Here is a 9635-nt window from a genome sequence, read left to right as displayed (position 1 = left end):
GCCCGCGCCCTGGCGGAGCCCGGCTGTCCCCGGGGACGGTCCCCTCCCCAGAGTCGGGCCCTGCGTCTCCAGGGGATCCGCCTTCCCTCTGTGCACCCCAAGGCAGCAGGTGTCCAGGGCCCTGGTGCCTGAGCCCCCGGCCACCCTCAGGGCCAGCGGGCGCTGCAGCTCGGCCAGAGCCCCCAGACTCACTGCCCAGAGGCCCAGCCCGGCCCCTCTGAGGGCCTCCCCCAGGGGGCTCTGAAGGGACCAGGCTTCCACCGCTGCTGCGGGCCCAGGGCCAAGGCCTGCGGGGGTGGCACTGCCTCCACCCTCGGCTGGCCTGGATTTAGTGCAGTTGAAGGTGCAGAGAGGAGAGACCGGGAATAAATAACCCTTTGGATCGCCCGGCTTTGATGTTCAAGGAAGGATGGTCACAGCACAGCCTCAGGAACTCCCAGAGGACAGGACGCGTTTTGTGGTGGCTGAGAAGCTTCAGCTCCCGGTTGCCAAAGGCAGCAGATCGGAGCCCCTTTGCACGCGGCACCTTTTTGTGTGCACTTCAGGGGCCTCCTCTGTGTGCCCCAGGCACCCTGGCACCACCAGAACAGAGCAGGCCACGGTGTGACCCGACTCACACCGGAGCGCCTCTGGCCGTCATCTCCCTGATACCTCGGCTGCAGGAATGTCCGAGTCCGGCGGCGAGGCCGGGCCTCCGTCCTGCCATGGTGCCGAGGCTGCCGCGTGAAGCGTTAACACGCCCGTGTTTGAGACACACCTGAGGTCCAGACCCCGCGTGCGCACCCTGTACCGCACAGCTCCCTGGAGGATTTTAAGTGGATGTGCATGGGGCTCACAGGACTGCCTGCCAGCCTCCACGGTTGCTGCCAGTGCCAGCCGGCAGGGGCGGGGGGGCGGGGTGAAGCTGTGACGTGGCCATGCCGGAGGACCCCCGTCCTGCCAGCCTCCACGGTTGCTGCCGGTGCCAGCCGGGGGGAGGGGGGAGGCTGTGACTGGGCCATGCCGGAGGATCCCCGTCCACAGCTGGCAACGTGGAGACAGGCCACATGGGATATAGGAAGTCACTCCAGGGAGGTCAAGAAATGGACCCCTAAAGCTGCGTGTTGTGGCACACGTCCACAATCCCAGCCCTCAGGAGGCAGAGGGAGGAGGATTGCAGGTCCAGGCCAACTTAGGGTGCGTAGCAAGACCCTGACTTGAAAAAGGGAGATGGGGGGAGGGGGAAAGGAGAGAGGGAGAGACAGAGAGAGAACAACCTTCAGACTGGCCCCAACCCCAAAGTCCCACGAATGCCGCTACCTCACCCTGCCCAAGAGAAAGCCCAAAATGGCTGGTGGGCACGTGAGGTTCTTTGACCTGAAGGATGTGAGGTACGCCCTGAGGGCAGTGGCTGCCCTGACCGCCCGACGGGAGCTCGGAGGCCGGGGCGGGCGTGCTGGCTACCGTGGGAGTGGGAACAGCCTGTTGGAACGCAAGTTGGCATTCGTTAGAAAGCTGAGACCGGCTCCCACATCCCGGCAGTTCCACTCTGGGTGGCCTGGAGGCATGTGGTACATGAGTGGGCTTGGCTGGAAGCCACCATGACTGGCAGGGGCGTGGACCGGGCTGGCCTGGCTGGGCCTGGAGTCTGTGCCAGTGTTGGGACGCCAGACACCTGCAGGCAAAGGACCCTGGGGACACAGTGGAGACACCGGCCCGCATCAAGCGGGGTAGGCTTCCTAGAGGAAGTGCCCCTCCCGGATTTGTATGGGGTTTTAGCTGCTATGGTCAGATGTGGGGTCAGAGGCCTGACCATGGGCTAGTCAGGGCAGGACCACACCAGGCAGCTATGGTAGGAGTCCAGCAGGCAAATAGCCTGGTACCCTGGCCTTCAAGGACACAGTCCCAGGCAACTGGAGATAAAGATGGCACCACTGGGTATCAACAAGGTGTTATCCCAGCCTCCACCAGGGGTGTGAGACATTTTTACCTTCTCCAAGCCCAGAAAGTGCCTGTGGAGCCCCCGGGGAGAGGTTTGGGCCGAGTTTGGAGACTGAAGGTAGACAGGGCCCACAGGTGGGGCGTGAAAGGGGCCGCGGAGTCTTGCGGCCTGTGCCCAGTCAGATTCAGAGCAGGAGGCCGTCAGAGGGCTTCGAGGAGGGCGGGGGCTGGGAGCCCTGGGCATGCCACAGCCCTGGGCTGGGACCGGTGAAGAACCCTCTCGCCGGCCAAACCTACCCCTAAACCCACAGATGGGGCTGCAGATGCTGGCCGGAGGTCCATCCATGCTGTCAGAAACCAGCTGGGCTGAGCATGGGGGGTCAAGATGCCTGGACCTGGGTCCCTCCCGTGGCACACACGTGGGCCCCATGCGTAGGAGCTGAGCCCCGCTGACTCCTCTGCAAGGTCTGCCTGGGCTGCTTAAGCCTCAGCGTGGCTTTAACCACAGCGCTCGCCAGGCCCGGTGTACTTCACTTGGAGCCGAACCCCCCTAGGGTATTGGCTCCTGTCCTCAGAGTTGTCCACTGGAATTTGGGGGGGCCATGGACTGAGGCTGAGCGGCTGGTGAGTGCTGCCTGCGTCCCTCCCGGTCTCTCATCCTTGTCCCTGGCCCCTGACCCAAGGCTCCTCCCACTCTCCAGCCTCCCCTAGTCCAGCCGCCTGGATTCGGACAGAGCAGGGCAGAGAAGAGGGGGCAGCAGCAGCTGCAGGCCTCAGAGACAGCAGCCAGGGAGGAGCCTGCAGGCTCCCGGAGCCCGGTATGAGCAGGATCCACCCTGGAGACACAGGTGCGGGAGGGCCTGTTACCAGAGGTGTTGGCCACCTCTGGGAGCAATGACTCGGGCCCTGGGGTTCAGACATTCCCACTGCAAACAGACACGGGGGCTGTAGAGTCCAGCTGCCCCAGGGCTGGCCAGGGCCCCAGTTCTCAGGACACCTGGGCCCCCGCCGGAAGCCGTACGAGGTTGCAGGACCACTGACCCTGCAGCTTGTGAAGCCACGCTGCCTTGTCTTGGCAGTACACCCCGTCACCAGCTGCAAGCAGGCAGCCTGCTGGCCAAGGCTGGCAGGACTGGCTCAGACTCAGCCGTGGGCGCCCCTCCCCTGCGCTGAGCCAGCCCACGGCATCTTTGGGGGTGTTTATGGCCTTGTTTAGTGAGCGCCATGTGTACCTCATGCGTGGTGTGTACATGTGTGCTAAACTGAATTTGTGTGCAAGTGCATTCCTCTGCATGTGTGTCGTGTGTGTGTGAATGGAGGCATGCTGGTGTGTGTGTGCTGTACTATCATTCTGTGGAAGCAGAGATGCAAATGTATGTGCCTATTTGTGTGTATAGGAAAACGTGTGCATGTGTAGAAACATTTGTGTGTAAATGTATGTGTGTGAGCATGTGTACAGAGGGATACATGTGTGTATAGGCACATTATGTGTGTCTTGTGCTAGTATGTGTGTGGAAGAATTATGGACATGTGTGTGAACACGTGGGAGTATACAAGTGTGTGGTGTATGTATGTGGAGAGGTGCGTGTGCTTATGTACAATCATGTGTATAGGCTGTACAGGTCTGAGTATGCAGAGACGTGTGAATGTGTGAGAGCATGTGTATGGAAGAATATGGGGAATATGTGGACATACACGTGCATATGTATGTGTATATGTGTGTGATGTGTGAGCATGTATGTTTGTAGTTATGTCTGAGTGTATATGGAGGAATATGGGGGATGCATGGACATGCATTGTTTATGTATGTGTGTGACTACGGGTAAGCACGTGTGTCTGTGTGTGAATGTGTGTGCTTGTGAGTGAGGACATGAAATGGAAACATTAGGAACATTGGTGGTACTGACCTATGTGAATGCACAGGACAGGGTTGTTAGGGTGTCAATTCGTGGAAACGGTTGTTAGGGTGTGAATGTGTGAACAAGGCTGTTAGTCAGGGTGTGAATGTATGGACAGGGTTATTAGTCAGAGTGTAAATGGATCAGTCAGGGCTGTCAGGGTGTGAATGTGTGAACAAGGCTGTTAGTCAGGGTGTGAATGTGTGAACAAGGCTGTCAGGGTGTGAATGTGTGGACAGGGTTGTTAGGGTGTGAATGCATGAATAAGGTTGTTAGGATGTAAATGTGTGGACAGGTTGTTAGGAGTCAGGGTGTGACTGTGTGGACAAAGCTGTTAGTCAGGGTGTGAATGTGAGAACAAGGCTGTTAGTCAGAGTGTCAATGTGTGGACAGGGTTGTTAGAGTGTGAATTCGTGAACAAGGCTGTTAGGGTGTCAACATGTGAACAGGGTTGTCAGTGTGTCAATGTGTGGACAGGGTTGTCAGGGTGTGAATGCATGAACAAGGCTGTTAGGGTGTGAATGCGTGGACAGGGCTGTTAGGGTGTGAATGAAGGAAAGGGTTACTAGTAAGGGTGTGGATGTATGAACAAGGTTGTTAGTCAGGGTGTGAATGTGTGAACAAGGCTGTCAGGGTGTGAATGTGTGAACAAGGTCGTCAGGGTGTGAATGTGTGAACAAGGTCATCAGGGTGTGACTGTGTGGACAGGGTTGTTAGTCAGGGTGTGAATGCTTGAACAAGGCTGTTAGGCCATGAATGGGTAGGACAGTGTTGTTAGGGTGTGAGTAGATAGCTCAGGGTTGTTAATAAGGATGTAGGCTTGAGCCTTGGTTTACACAAGCATGCATGTGTAAAAATGTGTTAGCAATGTGTCTACTTATGTATGAGAATGTTTTCTTTCACTGCCTGGGTCTGTATGTGTGTATATAAAAATGTGTCAGCACTTTGGGAGTGTGTGCATACATATTAGACCTTTCATTGCTGTGACAAATACCTGAGAGCGATAGTTTGTAAAGGAAGAAGGAAGGCAGGGCCTGGTGGTACATGTCTGTCCCTCCAGATCCTCAAGAGGCAGAGGAGGGAGGACCATGGTTCAAAGCCAGACCAACAAAGTGAGTGTAAGACCCTATCTGAGAAGCCAACTAAAGGCAAAGGGTCACAGGGCCTGACTCAAGTGGTAGAGCCCTTGAGTCCAGCCCCGTTCAGGATGGGAAAGGTTCATTGTGGTAGAGCCCTTGAGTCCAGCCCCGTTCAGGATGGGAAAGGTTCATTGTGGTAGAGCCCTTGAGTCCAGCCCCGTTCAGGGTGGGAAGGTTCATTGTGGTAGAGCCCTTGAGTCCAGTCCCGTTCAGGATGGGAAAGGTTCATTGTGGTAGAGCCCTTGAGTCCAGCCCCGTTCAGGGTGGGAAGGTTCATTGTGGTAGAGCCCTTGAGTCCAGTCCCGTTCAGGATGGGGAGGTTCATTGTGGTAGAGCCCTTGAGTCCAGCCCCGTTCAGGGTGGGAAGGTTCATTGTGGTAGAGCCTTTGAGTCCAGTCCCGTTCAGGATGGGGAGGTTCATTGTGGTAGAGCCCTTGAGTCCAGCCCCGTTCAGGGTGGGAAGGTTCATTGTGGTAGAGCCCTTGAGTCCAGTCCCGTTCAGGATGGGGAGGTTCATTGTGGTAGAGCCCTTGAGTCCAGCCCCGTTCAGGGTGGGAAGGTTCATTGTGGTAGAGCCCTTGAGTCCAGCCCCGTTCAGGGTGGGAAGGTTCATTGTGGTAGAGCCCTTGAGTCCAGTCCTGTTCGGGGTGGGGAGGTTCATTGTGGTCCAGTTTCAGAGGTTTCAGTCCTGATTGCTCCTGGGCTTTTGGTATAGAAGAACTTCCTAGGGCGACGGAGAGGAGCTGCTCACCTAGGGAGCCAGAGAGCAGAAAGAGCAACTGGGACTAGGTACCCACACCCCCAGCGGCCCACCTCCTCCAGCCAGGCCACACCCCCAGCGGCCCGCCTCCTCCAGCCACGCCACGCCCCCAGGGGCCCACCTCCTCCAGCCAGGCCACGCCCCCAGGGGCCCGCCTCCTCCAGCCAGGCCACACCCCCAGCGGCCCGCCTCCTCCAGCCAGGCCATGCCCCCAGCGGCCCACCTCCTCCAGCCAGGCCACGCCCCTGTGACTTGCCCATCCCCAGCCAGGCCACGCCCCCAGCGGCCCGCCTCCTCCAGCCAGGCCACGCCCCTGTGACTTGCCCATCCAGCCAGTGCTGTAATCAGTGCTACCAGTCCAGATTCCGTGAAAGGAGGCTGCAGGGAGCATCTTGCAGTCAGACCATAGCAGCATGCCTGTGTGTTGGTGTTTAGAAGGTGAGCACGAGAGGGTGAACGTGCTTGTGTTGGTGCGTGTTCAGCGTGTGCACACATAAAAGAAATGCCCACAGGTGTGGGTAGCCTGCGGCAGGAGCACTGTGCTGCAGGACATGTGTGCAGATGGTAGTGTGCACACGTGTGTGTTCGTTTTCGCGGCTGAGCTCTTCGAGGCCCCGGAGTGCACACGTGTGTGTTCGTTTTCGCGGCTGAGCTCTTCGAGGCCCCGGAGTGCACACGTGTGTGTTCGTCTTCGCGGCTGAGCTCTTCGAGGCCCCGGAGTGCACACGTGTGTGTTCGTTTTCGTGGCTGAGCTCTTCGAGGCCCCGGAGTGCACACGTGTGTGTTCGTTTTCGCGGCTGAGCTCTTCGAGGCCCCGGAGCCCACTTCGATCTGTGAGGTGAGCCTGGGTGCTGCCTGTGGATGTCACCTCGGCCCAGCTGAGGGCCTCCTGTGCACAGACGCGCTCTCGGCGGGCTTCACCCCGCCTCCACAGGCCTGGCACCCAGCTTGTGCGTTCACAGCCTCCACGGGGGAGTGGAGCCGTGAGCCTGGCCACGTCCATGAGCAGGTGCCAGCTGGGCACAAGTGCAGGTCCCCATCCAGCCTCCCAGGCCTGGAAGGAGGAGCCCCATGGAGCCGTGGGGACTGGCATGGTACTGGTGGACTTCCCATATGCTCCGTGGTTCTGACAGCCAGGCTGTCAGTCTTGGCCTCAAAAAGACCTAACCCACACCCCTCACCTGCCCACAGAATGAGACGCTGCCTGGAGTGTACTCTTCCAGGGACCCATCTCAGCCTGGGCACTCGGCCCCAGCTGGGCCGTCGCTCTGGGCTCACACACAGACATGTGTTGGCAGGAGAATGTGTCCCTGGCTGACGTCCTGTCCCTGAGGGACCGAGGCCTCAGCGAGCAGGAGGCCTGGGCCGTGTGCCTGGAGTGCAGCCTGTCCATGCGGAGCGTGGTCCACGCTGCCCTATTCCAGACCCTGTGCATCACTCCCGACACCCTGGCCTTCAACACTAGCGGGAATGTGTGCTTCATGGAGCAGCTCAGTGGTGAGCACCGGGGGGGGGGGGGAGAGGGGAGGAAGGCACCCAATGGGGGGGGGGAGAGGAGGCGATGGTGCCCAATCAGAGGCCAGTGCAGAGGGGAGACAGCGCAGGGGGGAGGGCCATGGTGGGCACCAGGCAGCAGCCAGGACACGGGTCAGGGCCGGGGTTTCCTCTGGAGCCCGATGTGGTTCTTCGCCTGAGGCTCCACTGAGCTCGGGCGTCCCCGAGGCCCTCACCAGGGTGCTCCTCTGGGCTGCAGGGGCCAGGCACAGGGGCTGCAAGGGGGTCTGGAGAATGGTCGGCCACTCCCTTGCATGGCCCTTTCCAGGGAGAGCCTGATTTCCCAAACTGCAGCTTCCCTGTTCCTTTTCAGGGATGTGGACAAAACCCTTTCCCTCCTCCCACATTTACTGTTAAGGGTCCGATTTCTCTGTGAGCTGCGATTGCCTTGGAGGCAATTGGACTGGTCTTGAGTAGGAGGCAGAGGCCCCAGGGACCCGCGGCACTCCCCAGGTTCAAGGAGGCCCCGAAACACAGAGCTCTGAGGTTGTCAGGGTCAAGGCTCAGCGGATGCTTTGCTTTGTGGTTGAGACCTGAGCACATTCTCTTTTCTTCCCCCGAGATGACCCTGAGGGAGCCTTTGTCCCCCCAGAGTTCGACCTCACCGGAAACACCTTTGAGGTAGGTGCTGCCAGGTAGACAGCTCGCCAAGCCCTCCCCCTGCCCTGTGCCTTTGGGTGGCCTCTCCCACCACAGCCTGGCAGCCTCTGGACAGGCTGGGCCTTCTTCCACAGCTGCCTTTGTTCTGGGCGGCAGCTCAGGCATGGCCTGTTGAAGCCGTGACCTTGGGGGGAACGGTGGACTCGGGGTGGGCAGCACAGCAGACTTGGACTCGGAGCAGAGAGTGTGTATGTGATGGGTGCAAGGGACTGGAATCTAAGAGAATGAAAGGCTGCGAGGCCAGCTGAAAGGTACTGCCCAGAAAGAAGTCAATGACTGTGTATCATAATTACAAGCTAGAGATCAAAGCTAAATCTCCTGTTTATAATAGCAACAAGGACCCCAGGAACTCAGGAGTGAATACAGCAGGAAGGATTTCACACACAGAGAGCAAGCCAGAAGCAAATAAGTCCATGCGGGAGCGAGAGAGCATCCGCTGGCCGTGCCCCTTGAACGCATACACGTGTCACACACACCTGAGAAAGCTACTCCTTTCCAAGTTCACATGACAGTCACAAGACCCTCCCAGGCATTTGGATTTTGTGAAGTGGCCCACAGGGTGCACCTGCCCCTCCAGCCAGGCCAGGATGTAAGCGGAGGCCTTCCAGCTACATCTTGTGCAGGGCCCACTCTGCGGTGTCCTTAGAGGCCTCCTCTCTCAAACAGACAAACTCCAAAACCGTTCCTCCTGCTCAAATGTCTGTGACAGGAGAGCAGCATGGGTGGGGCAGGTCTGTGCCTCTGAGGACCAGGACTGAACGAGACAGACCCAGCACAGGAGGGGTGGCAGGCTGCAGGGGGGACAGGGACAAACCCAGCACAGGAGAGGTGGCAGGCTGCAGGGGACAGGGACAGACCCAGCCCGGGAGGGGTGGCAGGCTGCAGGGGACAGGGACAGACCCAGCCCGGGAGGGGTGGCAGGCTGCAGGGGACAGACCCAGCACGGGAGGGGTGGCAGGCTGCAGGGGGGACAGGGACAGACCCAGAACGGGAGGGTGGCAGGCTGCAGGGGGACAGGGACAGACCCAGCCCGGGAGGGGTGGCAGGCTGCAGGGGACAGACCCAGCACGGGAGGGGTGGCAGGCTGCAGGGGACAGGGACAGACCCAGCACGGGAGGGTGGCAGGCTGCAGGGGGAGAGGGCCAGTCACCCTCGTGGTGGCCCTCTGGGGCCACAGCCTGGCCCAGGGCGGAAGGCTGCCTGTGAACTGAGCTCGCACTCCGGTGCCACAGGCTCACATCTACTCCCTGGGGGCAACGCTGAGGGCCGCCTTGGAGTTCGTGTCCGAACCGCAGCTGGAACTCAGGCTGAGCCCAGACCTGGAGACGCTGCTGGGCCAGATGCAGGCGGAAGACCCCAGGGACCGGCCAGACCTCCAGGTAGGCCCGGCCGTCCGGCCCTCCCCCAGGTCCAAGGCCACGTGCCTGTGCAGACACAGCTCACAGTGCTCCTTGCCAGGTTTCGGTGGCATTGTCAGTTTAAAGAACGATACATTTTTGTAATGAATATTTTTTGCTTATAGTTATCATGAGCAAAGCAATCTATTTTCTGTCATCTCAGGGAACCTTGTTTTTTGTACCAAAAAATACCTGTGGTAACACGGGCAGGTCTGGAGACTACTGGATGCCTCGTGTGGTCTGGGTGGGGATCTCAGGAGGCCAGGGGAGCCTCCTGTGGGCTGGGGGGTCTCAGGAGGCCAGGGGA

At 59.3% G+C, this 9635-nt stretch overlaps 1 protein-coding gene across 1 annotated transcript in view; it reads left to right on the top strand.

The window, feature by feature from the left end:
• Kndc1 (kinase non-catalytic C-lobe domain (KIND) containing 1) overlaps window positions 1-9635 on the top strand; it is a 79813-nt gene that overhangs the window by 10009 nt on the left and 60169 nt on the right. Inside the window, exons 2-8 of the mRNA XM_013035492.1 lie at window positions 151-343; window positions 568-707; window positions 1282-1475; window positions 5780-6032; window positions 7016-7214; window positions 7834-7892; window positions 9164-9310. Coding sequence (XP_012890946.1) covers window positions 151-343; window positions 568-707; window positions 1282-1475; window positions 5780-6032; window positions 7016-7214; window positions 7834-7892; window positions 9164-9310 — 1185 coding nt within the window. The remainder of the gene's footprint in view (window positions 1-150; window positions 344-567; window positions 708-1281; window positions 1476-5779; window positions 6033-7015; window positions 7215-7833; window positions 7893-9163; window positions 9311-9635) is intronic.

Source organism: Dipodomys ordii, unplaced genomic scaffold (genome assembly GCF_000151885.1).
Source record: "Dipodomys ordii isolate 6190 unplaced genomic scaffold, Dord_2.0 Scaffold213, whole genome shotgun sequence".
NCBI lineage: Eukaryota > Metazoa > Chordata > Mammalia > Rodentia > Heteromyidae > Dipodomys > Dipodomys ordii.
This window is presented reverse-complemented; position numbering and strand designations above follow the sequence as displayed.